The 21,207-nt window shown below is 38.8% G+C and overlaps 1 protein-coding gene and 1 long non-coding RNA gene across 10 annotated transcripts in view; one reads left to right on the top strand and one right to left on the bottom strand.

Moving 5' to 3' along the window:
- Positions 1 to 3,601: 3,601 nt before the first annotated feature.
- Positions 3,602 to 21,207, top strand: part of slc1a1 (solute carrier family 1 member 1) — a 36,467-nt gene continuing 18,861 nt past the window's right edge. For 2 of the 5 annotated variants that reach the window (XM_081599183.1, XM_017310546.2), the window contains exons 1-2: positions 3,602 to 3,804; positions 10,791 to 10,931. In XM_081599183.1, coding sequence (XP_081455309.1) covers positions 3,711 to 3,804; positions 10,791 to 10,931 — 235 coding nt within the window. In that variant the 5' untranslated portion in view covers positions 3,602 to 3,710. Of the gene's footprint in view, positions 3,816 to 10,790; positions 10,932 to 21,207 lie in introns of all 5 variants that reach the window. The other 3 variants (XM_008434812.3, XM_081599182.1, XM_017310547.2) reach the window with 3 other exon arrangements.
- LOC103480067 (uncharacterized) lies at positions 11,507 to 21,205 on the bottom strand. Of its 5 annotated transcripts, none has more exons than XR_014084588.1 (4): positions 16,499 to 21,205; positions 16,106 to 16,274; positions 15,687 to 15,848; positions 11,507 to 15,567 (listed from the first exon to the last, which is right to left on the bottom strand). It is a non-coding gene; the product is annotated as an uncharacterized LOC103480067 (long non-coding RNA). The 5 variants fall into 5 exon arrangements; XR_014084587.1 differs by having other exon boundaries at positions 16,106 to 16,608; positions 16,745 to 21,205; XR_014084590.1 differs by having other exon boundaries at positions 16,106 to 16,849; positions 16,951 to 21,205.

The following is a 21,207-nucleotide window of genomic DNA, read 5'->3' as shown; positions in this document are numbered from 1 at the left end:
AGTTAGCTCGAGAAACTCAACTTCCGCTCTCATCCTTCAAAATAAAACAACTTGATTTACAAAGTTCTTACCCCTAGATGGCGGTAGAACTTCAAAAATGCGGACTAATGACTGGGCTATAGTTTTCAGTGCAGTTAAACTAAGGTCGTACTTAACGACGGAGTAGTAGGGCCATACTAAGACAGAAAAAAAAACATGTTTAGTTTCATCATTGTGTAAACACTACAAACAGGGCCGGATTTAGGAGGGTGTTATCCCTCCTAAATCCGTTGAGCCAAGGTGCGGGGCCTACTTAATGTGCAACTGGTTCTACAGTTACACATTAAGTGGGTGCCCCCCCACCCAAAGGAAGGTATGTGAAGGTGAAAGAGCACACGCGCTAAACTCGCCACATTTTTACCCCGTTATGGGCGCGAGGTGCGTAAGGGCATGATCGGCGCGCCGCCCCCTCCAGATAGGGCTTTGACGTCCACTCTGATGCAGCGCCCCTATGCGTTGCATGCGCTGCATGCCCACTTTTTGCGCCACTGCTCACACCTAAGGTAATTTTAGAGATCACTTCAGGGTACCTTAGGCTTATGCCTTGTGCCGGACCTGGTTGCACATGGCGCAGAAGATCGCCAGATCAGACACAGCTCCAGATTCTGGTGGGACCGTAGAGCCGCAATTAGCAAAGCTAACGTTTTGAGAAGCGGAGAGGGAAGGTGGTTCTGTTCCATGTCCAAAATGAGTTAAAAAAAAAGGAAAAGAAAAATAAAAACTGTTAGCTTGGATATTTTCTTCACTACCTCTGTGTCGCTCTTCTTTTCCGTTTGTTCCTGCGCTCCGCTGTTGTCTGCCATCGTGAGAAAGCATTCATGATGAACGTTTCCCAGAACAAATCAGACAGTTTTTCAACAACACTGTCAACATCCTTTTAGCCAGTGATAAAAGTAAGGTATTCTGACCCTAATTCACAAAAATACAAAGCATATATAGGGGTCCGGAAAGTGCCGGGGCCCTGGGCTGGAACCCTGGGCTTACACCAACATGTCTTCTATCTCTGGACACAGTTTCATGTTGATTAGGTGACAGGGGTCAGATAAAGACAATTCACAGAAAAACATGACACTTCCTGTTCTCAGGGGGCGTGGCTTACGATGTCATAATTTGACCATTGGGTAGGGCTCCCAATGATGATCAATCACTGAAAGTTTGGTGTCTCTGTGAGTGTATGTGCAGATAGAAGATATAACAGTTTCGTATTTCATGGCAAGTAGGCGAACTTTGATGCCTGGCCACGCCCCTTCAGCATGCACGAAAAGTCTACTTTTTTTTGCTAACTTTTTTTCGGCCATGCCTTATGAACAAACTGACCAAGTTTGAACCCGATCAATCGAAATCCCTAGGACGAGTTCCTGGATATTGTCATGAAACCTACAGATAAGGCTGATGTTATTTTTTCCAAAAAGCTGATATATATTCTACTTCAGCTGTCTAATGTTTTACAAAAAGAGAAATTATTTTCCCAATATTGATTTTTTAAGCCTTTTTTTTTTTTACATTGATAAATGCTTAAATGATAGTGATGATGCTAACAGATCTCTCATTGTTTTGTTGGGCAACTTCTAAAGCAGTGGTCCCCAACCTTTTTATTACCGCGGACCGGTCAAGACTTGGCAAATTTTGCTGCGGCCCGGGGGGTGCGGGGGGAGGGGGTTGAGGCGGAGGCGGTGTTGGTGTTCCGCTAAATCCTGAATATACCCAATTTGGGTTGTCTTGGAGTTTTTATCGCAACCTGTGGGGTATTTCCTGTATGGGAACGAGAATACAACCTGCTGAATGTGACAGGTAGCCAATCAGAAAGCGCGGTGACGTAAGAACAGAGGGGAATCCCAAACAGCTGACATATCGCGCAACTGAGAGTCCGCTGGATATCGGAGATGATATGTGGAAATGTTTATTATTAAATCTAAAGGTCATTATTATGTTTATTCAGTTAAAAATGTTAACTATGAAAAAACATATTCACCTCCAAATCATAGTGCAGCAAATAGAGCGGTTGCTCCCGTCGACTTTTATCCACCGCCTTTTCTTTTTGTTAAGACTTTTATCTCTTAAAATGACTCCACAAACTATCACTATTGCTTCTACGTAGTCGTCCATCTTTGGTTATTCCAAATTCCCTCTATGTTGGGGGGCTTACTGGATTATCCTCTGGAATCGGGATGTTCGTGACTGGAATCGGTTCGTGTTGCTCCTGCCTTGGACACACGAACCGATCGAACCTGTTGCACTTTTATCAGCTCTGTGGTCACATAGGTTTGGAGAATCGGCCAACAATTCTTAAATTTTTCCGTCTAAACCAGACTTAAGACTCACAAGCTCTACTCGTCTCCTCTTGACCGCAGCCCAAACGCTCTGACTCTGGTCGCTATGGTAACGTTTACATACCCCTTCAAAATAAGATACAGATGCGCCACAAAAACGAACATTTTACTTTGGTGAAAATTTTAACTCACGATACTGACTAACGGGAGAACTGAGCTTGTTTCTCTGCAACGAGATGGTCCTATCTGGGAGTGATGGGAGACAACGACACCCGAAGTGTTGCTTATGTGCACAGCCTGCTTGGTCTCTACGTGGCGAAGCAGCTTGAAGCTTCTTTGCCTCATTAGCAGCCGGTCCCCGTATGTTACGAAGAGCGGCCTTGTAATGTGGGACTCACCTTCCATTCTCCTGTCTCTTCTCTGGGCCTTTTCCCCTTTGCAAAGAAACTTTCCAAAGACATCTGATCTGTCTCTTACTCATTTTGCTGCTTGTGGCCTCAGTGTTGGCGCGCAAGTAACCGAGAGAATCCGGTTAAAGGATTTTCAAAAATAAATGATACTCCAGACTCAAATAATACATTAAACGGAAATATTTCACTATTTGCGCGGCCCGGTACCAATTGGTCCACGGACCGGGGGTTGGGGACCACTGTTCTAAAGGACTGTACTGATTCCATCGTGTAGTCCTTTCACGTCCTTTCCCCTTTATAGCTTACGAGAAGCTATAAAAGGCAATTTTTTGTCCTTTTTTATGGCTTACAAGAAGTTATAAAAGGGAGGGGTTTTTTTGTCAGGTCCTGTGTTCTGAGTTGTTTTGAAGCTTGTTAGTAGATATTTATTTAATCTTTAAAATACTTTTTTTTTCTCAAAAAGGATCATTTTTGTAAAAAAAAAAAAAAAAAGAAAAAAAAAAGGGGAAAAAAGCGTTATTTGTGGCTTTAAATGAGTTTTATTTAGCTGGACTGAGAACAGAAATCTGCCAGTGTGCTGCAACAATCCAAAAATTCAGCTGTGTTGAATTAAATCTAAGCGCGTCTGAACACCGTTCCACATCTATGTGACCAGAAGTGAGCACCCATCACCTGATAAAGGTGGGAAAGGCAGAAGCACCTTGAGTGGGGGAGGGGCAAGTTCCTCCCTCACAGCGCCATCAGTAGACCGCCGCCTCTCTGCTGTAGCAACACTGCTCCCTCACCCTCCTCCTCCTCCTCCTCCTCCTCCTCCTCCTCCTCCTCCTCCTCCCCCTCCTCCTCCTCCCCCTCCTCCTCCTCCTCCTCCTCCTCCTCCTCTGCCGCCTGTGCCGTTGATCGCCAGTCTGCAGGAGTCTCCACATGAGTCATTCCTTCCTCTTCACATTTTTTCCTTCCTTGATTTTGGACGAAATCTGGGAGAATCGTGAAGATGATGGGCATCAAGGAGCGACGTGCAGTGAACGTGAAAGGCTTACTGAGGAGGAATTGGCTGCTTATTGCGACGATTCTGTCGGTGCTGATCGGTAGGTGAACGGTATGTCAGTGTGTCACACACTGACGCATTATTTCCGCTAACCTTCCTCAGTGTGAGATGTGTCTAACCCAGCTCCAGAGCTGTTGTAGCTCCATGCTGGGCAGACAGTCACAGGTTTGGTCCTGGAGGAGACAGCCTCTCCTGTGTCTGGATGAGCCTCAGTCAAACGTGACCAGATTGAGGTGAGAGCTCTTGGTGGGCTATGGAGGGTCTCTTAACAGAGCATCTACTGTGGATGTTTTTGGCTAAATATTTTAGCTTTGTCTGTTTTGAATAGGACGCATTGCATGATGCAGAGCTTCAGTCAAGGATGCTCTCCATAAATATCACAAACTGAAGGCAATTTTTTGTCCTTTTTTTTGGTCAGTTTTGCAATTACAAATCTCAGCAATACTTAGATTTATCAAACTGGCATAAAAAAAGCATCTCCGATTTATACAATGCTATATAGTACTCATACCTCTGGAACTTCTCATGTGTACTTTATTTAGATTTTATGTGACGGTCCAACACAAAGCATCATGTGATTGGGATATGAACAGCTGAGGGACAGCTTCATGTTAGTGGGCGTGTACCTCATGTTTCCTCATCTGAAAGACTTAGTGTCTGCTTAAGTCAGAGTAAATCAGATTCATTCATGTTCTCACCAAATCTATGAACCATGAATGGTATGTGTACACAGTCTTGACCCAAGACCTTTGTGTACATGCGGAAATGCAGTTCAGACCAAAAAGGTTTAAACAGATTTAGATTTAAAGTGATGTTTCTTCTAATGGAAATTAATATTAATACAGAGTCCTGACTTGAATCTGATAAGAAATCTGTGAACAGAGCTAAAGATATCCATGCAGTTTTCGGGTGTATCAGAGACAAGAAGCTGAGTACAGAGATGTGGTGGACCTCTTTGTGTCATGGTGTGGAAACATTCATCTCATCTTGAATGTGAACAAAACAAAAGAGATTTCAGGAGAAACGGGATTAGATCCAATCCAACCCTATTTCCATCATGGGAGAAGAAGTGGAAGTGGTGGAGGAATATAAATACCTCTGTGTTCATCTGGGCAACAGACTGGACTGGATGTCTCCAGTCCAGCAACAGTGAAGCTTCAGTCCAGTCTGGAATGAATCTCCAGAATGGACTGGAGTGAAGGAACAGAGCAGACTGTACTTCTTGAGGAAGCTAACATCCTTCAAGGTTTGCAGCAAGATGCTGCAGATTCTAACAGTCTGTTGTTGAGAGCGTCATCTCTTCTGCCATAATCTGTTGGGGCAGCAGCTCAAAACCAGGGACCTCAAAAGGCTCAACAGCTTGATAAAGAAGGGTGGTTCTTTCCTGGAAACAGAACCAGCCTGCATAGTTCTCGTTCCACAATCTGCATGGATTGTGGAACCTATGCAGATGATGATGCAAAGAAGGATTCTTCATAAAAGCAAGAAAATTATGGACAACCCTGACCATGCTCTTCACAAAACTGTCTTGGGAAAACAAGAGTATCTTCAGTCAGAAACTTCTTCAGATTTACTGTAATACAGACTGCTGCAAGAGATCTTTCCTACCAACAACCTTACGGTCTACACTCTTTGAAGATTTAATGAGTTACAAACTCAAATAATTTCCTTTTGGGATTAATAAAGTATTTTTGAATTAGAATTTTGTCACCACAAAATAAATCACCATAAAACCAATGGAAACAAGTAATTACAAGAAGACTTTGCTTGCTGTGATGCCAATAAAGATTTTTTTCCCACTCTATATTAAGAAGGTTATGAATACTTTGGTTGAAGCACACCAACTATATAACGGAAGCTAATCCTAAAGTGCTAAATTCAATTCAAATTATATCTACCCCTGAAAAACTACAGAACACAAATTTAATTTCAACATTTTAATTTACATGTGCTATACTGCTCATCTAAGTAAATCTAATTACTTTCATCTTGTTCAATTCTGTACATGGTTCTCTACGTTTCCTGTTTGAGATAAATTTTATGGGGAAAAAGGGAGAGAATGTGAGGAGAGGAAATGGAATTGCTGCGCAAAGAGTCTCCACCTACTTCAAAATAAGAGCATGGATATAAACATCTAACTACTTGAAAAATTCTTTATAGTCAATGAAATCAAAACTTCCAGACAGATGTCAAACTTTATTCAAGTGAAAGTTTACACAACAGATGAATAAATTAATGCTTTAGAACTTACCTGGAAAAATTAGATTAGGGGACGCTAAGTGCTCTTAACGTTTTCAAAGATAACAAAAACTGCTCAAGCACTTAAGAAAAAATTTGCTCCACTGTCAGGGCATCTAATTCAAGTGTGTCTAGAACTGCTAAACAAATACTCTCTTTTAAACTGCTACAACTATATATTTTGATAGGAACAAGTTTTCTATTCATTTTAATAGTCATCCAGCATGAAAATAATATGATTAAATACCAGGCTAATTGAAATAATAGAAATCGTGGCTTTCTGGTCTTATTTTCTCTGATTTAAAAAAAAAAAGCCGAAAAGAAAGTTGAAATGCGTTAAAGCTCTCTTGTACTATAAACTAGCCTGGATGTAGATGGCCAAATTTAAATATCATTGTTAAATTCTGATATTTAAACCTTTGCTTTAACTTATTTAGATTGGCATCAAATGATCCAAGAATGGCAGAAGCTGTGTTTGGTTAATCAGTGTCTCCTTTTAAACTGACAGTTTGCTGAATTAGCAGACTAGGTGACCTTGAAATGGTATGAGCAGCAGAAACTTTATAACCGGCTTTTTCAGTAACTTTTCCCCAGGCTTTGATAGTTGGAATAACTTCTTGCCTTTTTGATGTTTCAGCTTAGGTATTTTATAATAACATGTCTAACTCATAGCATGTGACTATAGGTAGGGCTTGAATTTTTATAGAAAGAAAACAGGGTTAGGGTTTTTATAAAAAGAAAAAATTAATCGTCTGAAATGTTATCATGGCAATTTAAGTGCTTCCATGGAATGTATGTGGAGGTTAATAAATGATCAGTGTCCTAAAGTTATTGGTCAAACGCTAGACCTCTCTTTTCTTTCTGTTGTCAGAATGTGAATTTGAATGACTTCTTAAAAGTAAGGGTGCACTGATTGGAGTTTTTTGGGCGATCTTTAACAAGCCTGAGCTACTGATTCCAATTTTGGCCAATATAAATTTTTTGTCTGAAAGCGACAAAGTTAGCAACAATGTGACAATGGTTAACTGCCAACATGCATATGTGAGCTGGTGGGTGGGTCTGTCAGTGAGCCTCTCTCCTAGCAGAGCAGAAAGTGACAGTGGCTGATTTTCAGACCTTTATGAAGGAAAATAAGATTAATTTCAATTCAGTTTAAGCAGCACCATTTCATAACAGATGTAATGTCAAGATCAGTGGATAAAATCAATTTCACATGTAAATGTCAGGATGATCGCTGATCTCCCAAAATGAAGGAAATTAGGGTCAATTTCTTGGTATACCCCCACTTAAAGGTTTGGTCAGATTTTTATAACTGGGATTCTGTTGAGAATTTATGAGTAATTATTATCTAAGCTACAATAATAAATGCTGTTAACAGTTTTAAAAAACACAGATAAAGTTTACTCAGATGCTAATTTGTGTGTGGCTAAGACAAAATTGTTTTCCATCTTGTTAAAGCATCCTTAGTCAAAAATCTCACATTGTGTTGGGCTATGAGAAAAAGATTTCCTAAACTGTTAAACGTTAGACTGTTATTCATAGAGTAAAATAAATTATCCCCACTCCTAGACTTTTTTTAATCCTATTTCTGATAAGAAATGAGACAGGCATCTCTAAAAAAGATAATAAAACAATGTATCATTATCAGTCCTCTTGACTTGATAAGGTGCTATACAAGTACATAGTCTGTGGCCTGTGGAGATGAGGCAGAGGCAGTGTGCAAATCTTGGGAATACAAAGAGGAGCAGAGAATGTGTGAGGGGCATTGATCTTTTAAGTAAGAGGGTACTTTACCATGTGGACAATAAAAAGAGAGCAGGGAGATTTTGTAGATGATCATACTGTAGTAGGGAGGATAAGCTGGTGGAGTGTACAAAGAACAGCGGTATGATAGTTGGAATAACTTCATTCCAACATTCCAGAGAGTGTATTAATGTTTACAATCTCTCATAAGGTTCCTGTGAGCACTGTTCTGAACATTCTGTCATTTTCGTGTGTCCTCCCCAAAAATCCCCAAAGGCATGTTTTGCGTGTTTTCTCTGCTATTCTGATTATTTATCTCTGGTGATGAGCTTAGTCATTTAGGCAAGAGCACCTCTTTACCATCACCCTAATCTTTAGCTCTCTCCACAGATTCTCAATCAGATTCAAGTCAAGACTTTGGCTACATCCACTCTAACCCATTAACACTACCTTCAGTCAGAATAAAGCAAGTTGGTGAAACTAAAAGAAGACTTTAAATCTGAATCTACTTGGGGAATGAATAGTTTTGGGCTTAGCTGTGGACAAATTATTTTTATTTAACTCCAGGTCTGATGGAAGTTAGCTTCATGATCATTCTAAGAGCAGTATGCTGTATGAGCTGTTGTGAAATGGGAGAATTCCCGGTGAGATGATTACAATCTTCTGCAGGCCTTATGCAGCAGAGATAAGCTTTGTGATCCACTGCTACTATTTAACTTTGATTCTGTATAACCCAACACATTTCTCCCAGGCCATTTCATTTACTAAACCATTGAAAGCACACCGTGCACAGACTGATTTAGCAGCATTTTGATCCTCGGCTGCATTTTAAATGCGTCTGAGCCATAATCAGAAATGTCCTTTGACCTGGTGAACACATGTTTTCCAGGTCAAAGTTTCAAAATCCACCCCACTCATAGTTGATGTTTGAAGTCATCCTGACTGGGCTGGGGTGGGGGAAACTGTTATGTTGTAAAGGTGTTAGAGTAAATCATTATAGTGGACATAATTACACAGTAATCAGGATTGTTAAATTCACAAGGATCCAGCATGAATAATGCAAAGTAGTCAAAATCAGAACAGCAGTAAGGTGCTGCAACGAAAAACACCAACTTGGAAGAAATGTATAGCTTTGTAATATTCTGAAAGATAGATTTGCCATCTAAAGTTAAACTTTCTGGTCCTGTTTTTTCTTTATAAAGTTGTTCTTAACCTCTTTAAAGCACTTTGTGTTACACTGAGTTGTTGGAAACATGCTCTATAAATAAAGTTTGATCAGCAATACAGTTACATCACAGGAAAATTTGAGCAAAATATGATGTTAAGCATTTCTAAGAACTGTCTTTTGTGCAACACGATTGACCATTCACTGAAAATCCAGTTAAGTGTTGGACAGACACAGATGGATACAGTAGCTCAGCATGAAAAAAATACCACCGACAGACTTGAAAGGACCCTGCATACAGAGAGAAATTAATCAAACATGTAGCTAAGCAACAGAACTGGTACAGAATCACAACGAGAAGCTGAATGGCCACAATTAGATAGACAAATAAATATATAATAATTCAATAAAATATCTTTGCTATTTCCAATTTTCTGTTTAAAATTCATTTATCCAATTTCATACGTTTTCTTTATGTCCTTTACGGTTGTTGATTGCAGCTTAGTTTTACCCTTATTATTGCTACGAGTTCAGTAAAAATCGCTCATGGTCGTTGTGGCCACAATGAGCAGTTGTCTGCTAGTCAGAAGGTTGTGAGCTTGATTTCAGTGTCTCACTGACTGAGATACTGAAGCCCAAGTTGCCAATCCATTCTAATTTAGTCTAAAATGCTGGACTAGCATTCTAGTCCATTCTAGAATGCTAGAATGGACTAGCATTCTAGTCTATCATTGTAATAATGTATACTGAAAGGTGACTTTGGCTCTTAAAAGCACTTTACATCACCACTGCATCTAGAAAAGCATCATTTGAGTACAGTCCCTGAAGGCCATAACAAGTACGGACATATGTTTTGATGTACAAATGTTAATAATTCCTTCAATTTGTGAACTTAATGCTACCAATTGTGTCAAGAACAAAGATTGTATTTTGTATTTTTTTATTCCCAGATACCCAAAAGGTCACATCCAGATAGTGTTAATTGCTGTATAATCCGAGAATGAACTGGGTATCTTTAGGTATATTCACACACCAACCCCATTTGGTCTGCTTTAATCAAACTCCAGTTTGTTTGCCTAGAAAGTCTGGTTCTTTTGGGGAAGTGTGATTTCGAAACTGAACTCTGATTTGGACTTAAAAATCAAACTCCGCCTACAAACCTTGGTCTCGTTCGTTTGAAGTGAACTCTGGTGTGAATATGTGAATGCCAAACAGACCAGAGACCACTCCAGAAATAGAAACTAGATAACAGCACAGTGCATTCTAATCTATTGCTATCAGGAGAAATGGCTTGTGGTTTTCAGCTAAAGAGAAATCCTTCAACCACTGAAATTTGACATCTTAAAAAGAAGGAAGTTTTGTTCAGTGTCTTCAGAGATTTTCATGTCAATTCAGTGATTCTTAGTGCAGCGCCAATACAGACAAGGAGGGAAACAGGTTTTTCAAAACGTTTGGCTCATTTGACAGTGCAGTATGAAAGTGAACCGCAACAGCTGAAATGTAAAAACTGTTGGAATTTTGGTTCCCAATTGAACTGAGTCTACTAGTCTGTCAGGTGTGAAAACCATATGGCCACCTTAAAATGTGGCCATATGGTTGGGCCTGGTTAAAGTCAGGGGTCTGAAACTTCAGTCCTCAGAGAATAGTGTTCTTCAGCTTTTAAATGCATCTAGCTTTTAAATGCAGAGCTTTATTAAAAAGCATCTAGCTTTTAAATACAGTACAAGCTCAGTAAGTGGAAACAGAAAGTGAAACAGGATTGGAGTTTGACACACTTGGCTTAGGTGAATAAATGTGTTTTTTTTTTCTTAAAAAATTGCAGTTTGTTTCAGGTGAACATGAGCTGTCAGACAAACTGAGAAGTTATTCTGATGTTTCAGGTATCAGTTTGGGCATTGTGGTGAGGGAGTATGTGTCCCTCTCCCATCTCCACAAGCAGTATTTCGGCTTCCCAGGAGAGATCCTGATGCGAATGCTGAAACTGGTCATCCTTCCACTCATCATTTCAAGTATGATCACAGGTAAACTGACAGTGTGACTGCATTATGAATAGCGAGTGTCTTAGTCTTACTGATTTTTTTTCTGTAATAAAGATGAACAGACTTTAAAAAGTCAACTAGTTTGCTTTTAGAAGAAACTAAAAACTACTTTATCATTTACTGTCAACATAATCCATACTGGACACGAAACATTTCTATTTATGAATAGGAGACAGACTTGGCGTCTTTTTGCTTGAGCACCATAGTTATCACAGTTTGGTCTGATTTAGCATGGGGTAAACATGTTATTCTGCTTGCAAATTAATTGACTGTTTATTATAATAATTTATAACAAATTATAAATGTAGAATTTATTATAAATAAAGTCTACATTTATTTATAATTGTAAATAAATTTACAATGTATTTACAATTGTACGTAAATAATAAATTTACGTAGAATTTCTTATAAATTGTATGTACATTTTTACGTACAATTTATAAATTATAAATTATTTTAAAATGTAAAAAATTATAAAAATTTTAATTTAGAAAATTAAAAATAATTTACATTTTATGCTTGCCTGTAAATATCAGTTGTAAATATCAATTGAGGTAGTCATCTTTACACCTACAGAAAAAAGAGCTAGAATCAGCACACGGCTTAAGGTATTGAAGTTAATACCTTGAGCCAGTAATCAGGCATGGAACCTGACTGTGCTACATAACACAATTGCAAAGTCAGCCTTCTACCATTTCCAGGATTAAAGGACTAATGTCCCAGCAAGATCTAGAGAAACTCATCCATACATTTATCTTTAGTCACATTGATTACTGCAACAGTGAGGTCCCGTTTGCCTAAAAGAATCAACTCTCCAGCTGCAGGAGTCAAATGCAGCAGGTGTAGGGGTAGAGTAGAATTTAGTTGATTTAATGAACACAATGAACAAAGACTTACAAAAGTCCATGAAAGCGCTGAGAAAACAAAACCGTAATCCGAGAAAAACCAGCAGCCTACCTAAATAAAATCCATCTGTATTTTGATGGGTGCAGGCAAAATTGGAAAAGACAGGGGAAACCAGAGAGAAGTAAGAGGAGAAGAGGTGCTTAAGTACTGAGAGATTGAATGTTGAACAAAAGACCAGGTGCCTCATGCATAACGCCTGCGTGCACACAAAAAATGTGCAGCGCCATTTTTTACGTACAAGTCGGCGCGTATAAAAATGTACTTTGCGTCAAAGTTTGTGTAAATATACACACACTTTTTCCCTTGCATGAAAAAGTGCGGCAGCCACATAAACTTTCTCTGTGAATAATGTCAAACTATAAAGCATCAAAACTCAACTAAATACACTGAAAATTGACAACATTCAGTGTTAGACCACAAAGCATCAAACCTGATGTTTTCATGTTTTTAATATTTTATTGTTTAAACCAGTGTTTCTCAACCTTTTTTGGCCCAGCGCCCCCCTAGCCTTTATCCAGGCCCCTCACCACCCCCACCAAAGAATTTGCAGGCTACTTTGCACTGACTATTATTTTATCATTAATATTACTATCACTATTGTAGATGTTTTGATTTTTATGCTTGTTTCTGTATTTATCGTCAAAAATTATTTCCCAGAGAACAAAAAAGCCATGGGAATAGAAATTATTTTCACAAAAATGCAATGAACATTCAACTTAAAATTGGTAGGCGTAACAGCAGCCAATCAGAGTGGAAACAATATTTTTATTTTGTGCCATATTCTAGTTGTTAAATATTACACAAAATGACCAGATAAAAGATGTACAACATGCCAGTTTAAACTTTGATCTATTTCCAAACAACTGAGCTCTGCAACATTAAAACATGGATAGAACTGTAACTAAATTACTCATAGCTCTTCTTCTCTTCAGTGTTTCTGGTGGCGCAGCTCTGTGCTGCCTTCAGGAGAATGGGACATCAGAGTATCATTCATAAAACTTCACCCACATGGCATTTATTGTTCAAACCAGAGCTTTCAGTGGAAAAACAAAAGTTCCAGATCCTTTTAATGCCATGCAAATATGAGATAGAAACATGGATTATATCTTTATGTAGACCTATTGATTTATAGATTAATAGTTTTACTGGACAGAAATTACAAAGAACAAATCTGGTTCTTAATCAAATCCTAATAAGTGTCATGGAGTCGTCAGCCTCATGACATTAACACTGACATGAAAAATAATATTGAACTAAATATATCAAATCTATGTCTGTAAGATATATTTATTCTCACTACTAGATATGGTCTCAACAAACCCATGACACTTCAACAATATTATTGTACCTTTTATGTGGAAATAGTGTCTGTTTATTCTTGCCATACAGTCCTCTGTATTAATTATTGCACGAAAGGTCTTGCCATACCAGTTTATTCCTCTGTATTTACTTTAGTTTCTTAGTTTATTCTTGCATTTTGTTCTTCATTCATTTCCATTTAGTTTCATTTAATTAGTATTATCCTTTCTTGGTTTATTGCTATGTCCACTTTAGTTTCTTTCCTGTTGCTACATTTATTTTATCATTTATCCATTATAAGACAAATAATATAAGATGAATAATCTTCACTCATCACCTGCTGCGCCGCCTAATCCGTCATGTGTTTCACATCATGTGTTGATTTTTCACTGTTCAGCGTCTGATTCTCTGTTTTTATGCCATAATTCACATCTAGTTCGTCGCTCTGTTTTATGTGCCGCTTCTCCTGTTTCAGAGTTTCGCGCAATGTGCGCGTCTTTTTTTTTAAGCCCCTAAGGTGCAGGGCATATTGATGGGGAAAAGGCAGACTGACAAAAACATTTTAAAACAACGGAAACAATTTCTGTATTCTGATTATTAAAATTTAAAAGTGCTGTTCTATCACACCCATTTCATACAAGACCACTTACAGCACTGGTGTTAACGCTATAAAATGAACGCTCTCTATCCATAACCCATGGAGGGATTTCTTTATTTAAATGGGTTCATTTTTCAGAGGGATACACAGTGAGGGTATCGTGATTTTAGCTACCAGTAGCAGGAGAACGGAGCTGCGCCAAGAAGCTACTAACACTGAATAGAAGAAGAGCTGCCATCGATACAGTTGCAGTCAAGCATGATTTAATGTTACACAATACAGTTTTACCAAATTGCTCAAAGTCTAAAGTGGCATTGTTGTGCATTTAAGGTGTAAAGTTTACCTTCGACCAAACGCCCCACAAAGGAATCCCACCGCCCCACTTTTGTAAAAATGTCCGCCAGCGCCCCCTGCCGTCCTCTCATTCTTTCATGGGCTTGAAAAACGACCCTGTCTACGGAAGAGGGGTCCTGCGAAGGCAGAGAGCATTGCACAGAAGCTGTAGCCTTCAGCTAGCTGCCTAGCCTCCACCTCGGCGTTATGTTGCTTAGCAGCCGTGACACAGCATGATTTAAACGATGTTTGTAGGCGAGAATGTAGATATATAAATCTCACATTTCTGCTCGGTTCATCAGTGCATCACCTAATTGCAATATCTGTCCGACATTTTCGGTGACGTCTGCTCCCACTGTATTAACACGCAGCTCCCCTCGCCTGCTGCCAGCTGGTCCAGGTTTAGCATACCAAGGGAGAACACCTGACTCATTTAGGCTTTCCCAAATGACAGTTAAACACAGATATTAAGTCAGGTAACATCTAGTTGGTATATTTAGGTTCACTAAAATATTTCATTTATTGCTGAGCAAATCGGTTTGACTGATTAAAGTTAAGCCTAAAAACATAATAGTTTTATTAAACTATATTGTCTTACCTGAGATTTGGAGAGTATTTGAAAAAGGATTCTTTGCTTACATTCCTTGTGTAAATGTGTTATACGTGTTACAAAAATGAAGAGTAATGGAGAAATCAGGAAAGAAAAAAACCATACTCCGAGCCCGTTTTTTTCCCCTTTGTCGCTGTGTGATACGCGTTGTCACGGTTACTAAGCAACATAACGCCACGGTAGAGGCTAAAAAAAAAAAAAAAAGTAAGCTACAGCTTCTCTTCCGGTCGTCGAGGACCCAAAGATGCAAAACCTGACTTCGGACACAGCTGTTCTTTGTTCGACTCCCCCAAGTGTTCTGGATCACTTCTGTTTTCAGCATTTTTTGTTTGCATCTCTTTTTTGTTGCATGTGTTTTTCTCGTCTTTGCTGAGTGTTTGTACCTGTTGGCCACCGTAAAATACAGTGGTGAAAGTAAATATACCTTCAAATACTGGCGTTCCAGTATTTTTACTGTGAATTTAGTTTTACTACTACATTCACTTTATGAGTAAGCTATTGCTAAGAAAACTGTAATGCTACTTTTTAAAGTACAGTCTTAGTTTTACCATAAAACATTAATACCTAACCCAGTGTAAGCTTCTTGGAAGTGCTACAATTGGTGCGGTTCTAAAATGCATAATCTGCATAATCAGAACTTCACATAACACAGAAGAAGATGTAGTTTACTGTAAATGCACAGTAGCTGTACCGTATTTAATCCTGAAGAGGATGTATCACATCCCTAACCCTAATTTATGTGAAGCGCAATCAATGAAAAAGGTCTTCCAAAATCTAAAATTCAACATGGCTGAAATAATGTGGAATTCTAGTATTAACAGGGTTTTAAAATGTGAACTATTAATGGTTTTCAAGAGTCCAAGCGGCACTTACTTTATTAGATGCAGATGAAGGCACCGTCCAACATGGAAAAAGTAAAGACAATACAATTTAGATCCTGAATAATATGGAAACAGAAATATTTCAAAGGAAAAAAAAGGACACAACTAACCTGAATGAGATGCCACTCAAAGTCCATCAAGTTTTTGATGAGGGTGGAAACCTGAACATTGACTGTCACTTTTTCTTTTGAATTGTCTTTCCAGTCTTTTTGGATACCATCTTCCCATGACCGGCTTTTGTGCTCCTTTCTGGGTTAATCTCAATGAAGCGACTAAAAAAACCAAAATCAAAAATGGGAAAATTCCTGAGAATATAAATAGTGTGACATTCTGAATACAGCTGGTACAATATATAAATAAACTGTTTATTTATATATAAATAAAAGGTGGTGATGTTTTCTCTTTAATTACGTAAAGAGAAAACATCACCACCTTTGTCAAATGTCAATCATAACTTGCTTTAAAACTTTTAAATAATCTCATTGTATTTTGCTCATTGTAAAAAAAAAAATCATAGGAATGGTTTTACAGTTGAATGAACTCCAAAGTCTTGGCTGCCTCATTGGAGGTTGAAGATGTAGAAGATGGACAACGCTGTCCTGTCTGGAATGTCAGCTGGACCCCCTCAAAGACAATATGGCCTTCAATGCTGACCATGCAGAAAACTGCTTGCCACGGGGACTGTAATAAACCAAGTCCTTAATTGGAAGAACATAAAACAAATCCTCTCATTGATACAGTATGCATTTAAATGATCATCATAATAAAGAGTGTCCACTCTGCCAGGTAAAGTAAAAGCAAGGATCTTAAACTCCTCAATTGTTATGCAAGTCACATCAATGTTGAAAACTGTAGGCTGGATTAATTTACAGAAGTTTGCACTGAAGGTGAAGAGTGCTTTGAAAGTTCATTAAAAGCTAACTTGGATGATCTTGAAGTGTCTTTGGTGCTGCTCTTGTTTTCACCAACATGCAGGAGAAAGGACTGTCCTGGTTGCACGGCAATGAGGAAGGCTTCAACACTGGCTTGCATCTTTGATATAATGATAAGAAGACGAATAATAAAAATTATTAAATATATTTAGCAGCACAGCTACATTCAGATAGCAAACAAAGCCAATGAGAAAGTGCTTCTACAAAGAAGTAGGATCATTAGAATAACCACATACCTGCACATATCTGAAAACACGGTCCACAGTTTGACATGAGCTGTTTTGGATTCTTCTTGTGGCCTTTGGATGTAGGACGAAGCACATGAACCAACAGAAGAATGCCTGGTTTTCCCAGCCCGGAGGAACAACAGGATAAATAGCAGACACATTAGGACAATAAATAAACATTTTGAAGAGAAGTGAGGAAAAATAACCTGACCCACCAAAATACTTTGTCCACCCGGTTTACCTTATAGAGCATTTTTCACCACCTACAACATAAAGCATAAAAATGTCAGAAATAATTACTATGAACATAACTCACTGACTAATAATACTAATTTGTATTATGCCTAATGAGGCATAATACAAATTAGTCAGCTTATAGAAACATTCTGGACAGCATTTCTTCTGCCAACCTGTCAGAAGAAATGTGTTGAAGTCATCATAACAGGCTTCAGTCACCAACATGACATACTAATGAAGAAAAAAAGAGTCAGCCAATATATTATTTATTATCATTATTATTTATAAAGACAAAAACATTTTGGCTTAGCTTTAATCGCACAGATCAGGGGTGGGCAACTCCAGGCCTCGAAGGCGGGTCTCCTGCAACTTTTAGGTGCATCTCAGCTTCAACACACCTGAGTCAAATAATAAGGTCGTTAGCAGGACTCTGGAGAACCTGACTGCACTTAGGAGGTGATTCAGCTGTTGGATTCAAGCGTGTTGGACCAGGGCGAAATCTAAGAGTTTCAGGACACCGGCCCTTGAGGACCAGGATTGCCCACCCCTGGCATAGATCAAACCACCGGTCCAGCACAGCCACTCCCCCTATTATGCCATCTATAGCCGAAAACTTCAAGAAAACGACTCTGCAGCTAAATAATGTTAACTCAAACGGCCCTTCTGACAGTTTTAATGTTCGTTTAACCACCCGACACCCAGTGCTACACCTGCTTAGCTAGCTTTAGCTGCTAACAAAAATAATAAACCAAAGGGTCCTCACGTCCAGTCCTCGAGAGCTACCGTCCTGCAACTTTTCGATGTATTTTTACTCCAACAGACCAGGATCAGCTCTGAACAGACCTGCTAACCAGCCTTTCATTTGATTCAGATGTGTTAACTGGCGCAGGGAAGCATCTGAAAGTTGCAGGACAGGACAGCAGCTCTCAAGGACTGGACTTTAGCACCTCTGTACTGAACAGTCGTACCGCGACATCCAAAAAAATAAACTTTTTTATTAGCATATTTAGCATAAGTTGCATATTTAGCATAAGTTGATACTCTTGCGCAAACAGAAAGTTAATGCATTCATAAAAAAAATCAAAATCAAAAACATGACGATCTTAACATGAAACTTACCTTTTTTAATAGATTCTTATTGAGATACAGAATACATAACAGTATAAACGCAGCATACATTGTGGTATAATGTCTGCCAGGGAGTTACAAACATTGAGACAATACATTACCATTACATTACATAAATACATTAAAGAGAGAACAAAAAGAGTATGTTTTAATAGATTTGGGGAACTTACCTTGTTATAAGTTCCAGGCAATACGCCATATTGCTGTCTCCCGGGCAAACACGTGACGTCACAGATACGCTGCGATTGTGGGAGCAACTCTTTATCAAACAAAAACTTTTTAGGGAAACTGACAAACCTATCTTTAAATTTGACTAAACAAGTGTTTAATTAACATTGTATTTTTAACATACAACACCAACAATGGTAATCTAAACACTTTTGATTATGTTCTGTAGATTTTTATTCATTCCCTAAAAGATTTATTATGGAAAGTATTTTTTTCTTTCAGTTTAATATAGTCTTTAAATGCTGGTTCTCTAAGATGCAAATGCAAGTAAAATGTCTTGCCTAGGAAAAAACTGTATTGTACAATAATTTAGCGGTAGTTTACTGCCAGTCGTCAGTCTTGGTTGTGACAAGAGAAGAAGACATCAAATTGACAATATCCTACCGTATTTTGGAATAACAGCATCTTACTGCTGGAATTCCACCGTAAATTTACAGCCATTTCTAAGAGTGTGGGGAATGTGGGTGGGTATTCTAAATAGTAGAATCCTGTGCATCAGTTGTACGTTTACAGAATTAATATGCTTTATGTCCATAAGGCGCATTCACAAAACGGGCATGGCTCGACTGAAGGATGACTGCAGCTGGACCGATACCGGTACCGCACGACTCCTTATTTAAGTTTTGCTCAGAGATCCAGGATGATCAGTCTGGGTTAATCTAAATGCTCATAAACCACATTTCCCAGCAGATCAATGTGATTTCTGGTCAATCGCTCCCTCTGAATCCTTTCATTGGCGATGTTCTCCATCAGTGCCAAAACTCTCCACAAAGGCACACCTTTGCGCAACTATTTATATACGTGTGATTGCACACACCTTGATCACCTTAAAAATGATCAAACCTGTTGATCATTTTTAATCAGGACGTTTGAGTTAATCTGCTGTTCCAAACCTGTTTTCTTCTTTTAGTGAGAATGAAATTATCCCGCAGATGCATTTCATGCGCTTCAGCACATGGACATGTTACATCTTTATGAGACAAAAACTGAGGAAAAGTACTATTTACATTCGAGCGAGGTTGTCACATACCTTTTTTTTAATTTTCTTTATTTTGTGTGCATGTTAGCTTATTATCTGAGGATAAATGAAGTTCAGTTTCATTGTTTACATTAAAACAATAAAATACTAAAATCATGAAAAACACCAGGTTTGATGCTTCTTGGCCTAAATAGTAAGCAAGATTTCAGTATATTTAGGTGAGTTTTGACGTAGTAGTTGTAGTGTAGTTTGATATTGTCCAAAGAAAAAATTTATGTGGCTGGCGCACATTTTCACGCCTGCGAAAAAGTGCACATATTTACGCAAACTTTGACGCAAAGTACATTTTTATACATGCCGACTTGTTTGTAAAATATGGCGCCGCACATTTTTTGTGCGCACGCACGCTTTATGCATGAGGACCTTGGCCTTTCGAGTACCGGGAACTCATTGTCATGTTCAAGAAACCAGTCAGATGATTCATGCTTTATGACCTGGCGCATTATCCTGCTGGAAGTAGCCATCAGAAGATGGTTCATCAGTGATGCCACTGTTTTCAGTAACGAGTAATCTAATGAGTTACTATTTCAAATCCAGTAGTCAGATTACAGTTATTTATCGAAACCACTTTATCTTACTGTGCATTACTATTTTCTTTTGTAATTTAATTGTATTTCCTCTGTGCGTCTTGGGAAGCGATCGCCGTTTCTATGCAACAGTTATCAGCAGCGACAGAAATGTCAATAATGGAGGGAGGAGGGAGGTGCGCATTTTGTCGCTGGATAAACAGGAACTATTTTGAGTTTCGGTCGCCAAGTCCGATTATTATAAACGATTTTGGGCTTGTTTTTTTCTAAAGTTGCTCTCAAATTTAATGAGTCTGAAGTTGCACTTTTGGGCTGTTTTTGAACGTGAAGTTGGGGTGGGAGGTCTAAAATCCTATTTAGAGTTTTCCAGACAATATTGGACCACACAAAAACACGCAAAAATTATTTTGTACTCTTATAACAATTAAACAATCTCCCCTTCAGTTCAACCCTATAAGTGGAGATACATTGTTGTTATAAAATAACTTACAATTAAGTATTGGAAAAGCTCAATGTCATTTTCACAAGTGGCCATCACTGGTGGTCATAAAGGGATGGACATGATCAGTAAGAATACTCAGGTAGGCTTTGGCGTTGACACAACAATTAGCGCTCAATTGATACTAATGGGCTCAAAGTGTGCCAGGATATTTTCCTGGCACATCACCACCCTCCTGAACTGTTGATACAAGGCAGGATGGACCCATGCTTTCATGTTGTTGAAACCAAATTCTGGCCCTACCATTCGAATGTTGCAGCAGAAATTGAGACCCATCAGACCAGGTAACTTTTGCCAAATTTCTATTGTCCACTTTTGGTGAGCCTGTGCGAATAATAGCCTCCGTTTCCTGTTCTTAGTTGACAGAAGTGGCACCCGGTGCGGTCTTCTGCTGCTGTAGACTATCCACTTCAAGGTTCGACATGTTGTGCATTCAGAGATGTTCTTCTGTATACCTCGGTTGTAACAAGTGACAACCAAGATATGCAGCTCAAACCAGTCTGGCCATTCTCCTCTGACCTCTGACTTCAACAAGGCATTTATTTCACCCATGGAACTGCTGCTCACTAGATATTTTCTCTTTTTTGTACCATTCTCTGTAAAAATTCCAGTAGATTAGCAGTTTTTGAAATACTCAGACCAGCTCGGCACTACTGCAGCAGATCGTCTTGGCAATGTCTACATGCCTAAATACATTGAGCTGCTGCCATGTGATTGGCTGATTCAATTTGCGTTAATGAGCAGTTGGACAGATGCACCCAATAAAGTGGCCAGTGAGTGTATGTCTTTATGTTTGATTGTGGGCTTGTTGTTA

The sequence above is a fragment of the Poecilia reticulata genome, chromosome 18, assembly GCF_904066995.2.
Source record: "Poecilia reticulata chromosome 18, P_reticulata-male-v2, whole genome shotgun sequence".
NCBI classification, from domain to species: Eukaryota; Metazoa; Chordata; class Actinopteri; order Cyprinodontiformes; family Poeciliidae; genus Poecilia; species Poecilia reticulata.
Note: the sequence above shows the minus strand (reverse complement) of the source record. Positions and strands in the feature narration are given on the sequence as shown.